The 961-nt window shown below is 50.2% G+C and overlaps 1 protein-coding gene across 1 annotated transcript; it reads left to right on the top strand.

Annotated features, from left to right (window-relative positions):
- Positions 1 to 7: 7 nt before the first annotated feature.
- Positions 8 to 679, top strand: LOC121938868 (olfactory receptor 52E4-like; the record flags this gene model as incomplete). The annotated part of the gene is made up of 1 exon (XM_042482023.1): positions 8 to 679. A coding segment is annotated over one exon (672 nt), but the record flags the coding sequence as incomplete, so codon positions are not given.
- Positions 680 to 961: the final 282 nt, after the last annotated feature.

Genomic DNA, 961 nt, shown 5'->3' with positions numbered 1-961 from the left:
CTCTGACCTTCACACCGTTTCTGCTGCAGCTTGTTTCCTGCAGATCTATTGTGTGCATTTCTATGGCAGTGTGGAGATGTTAACTTTAGCCGTCATGTCTTACGACCGATATCTGGCCATCTGTTTCCCTCTGCAGTATAGCACGCGCATGACGTCCAGGCGTGTTGGCGTCCTGACGGCGTTTGTGTGGTTCTACAGCGTCCTTGCGACTGTGGCCATGATGTCTCTGAGCGCCCCTCTGCAGCTGTGCGGCAACACCATTCAGAAAGTGTACTGCGATAACTACTCCATCGTTAAGCTGGCGTGCTTCGACACCACGCTCAACAACATCTACGGGATGGTTTACATCTTTACTGTCATCGTGGCTCTGATAGTTCTGATCATTTCCTCGTACATAAAGATCCTCAGAGTCATTTTTTCGGGCTCCAGACAGACGAGGCAGAAAGCCGTGAGCACCTGCACGCCTCACCTCGCCTCGCTGCTCAACTTCTCCTTCGGGGCTTTCTTTGAGATCGTGCAGGGCAGGTTCGACATGAGCGGCGTCCCCATCACGCTGCGCGTCTTCCTGTCCTTATACTTTCTCACCTGCCAGCCGCTCTTTAACCCCGTACTGTACGGACTCCAGCTGTCCAAAATACGCATCATCTGCAGAAGTCTGGCTTTTGGTCAAAGAATGTAGAGAGTCGTGAGTCAGCTGACAGCGTCCACGTGTCCTGAAGACGTCGTCCTGAAGACGTCGTCCTCAGCTGATGATGACTGTGTCTGTGTGGATGAAACGTGTCTCTCATGATGTCGAGTCAAACTAATAAAGTCGGTTTGAGTCTCACTTTTGCTTTGAATATTTTACTGAAACTGAATGAGACGAATTACACACACACACACACAGAAACACACACACACACACAAAAACACACACACACACACACACACACAGAAACACACACACACACACACACACACA

This window comes from Plectropomus leopardus, unplaced genomic scaffold (genome assembly GCF_008729295.1).
Source record: "Plectropomus leopardus isolate mb unplaced genomic scaffold, YSFRI_Pleo_2.0 unplaced_scaffold36643, whole genome shotgun sequence".
NCBI classification, from domain to species: domain Eukaryota; kingdom Metazoa; phylum Chordata; class Actinopteri; order Perciformes; family Serranidae; genus Plectropomus; species Plectropomus leopardus.
Note: the sequence above shows the minus strand (reverse complement) of the source record. Positions and strands in the feature narration are given on the sequence as shown.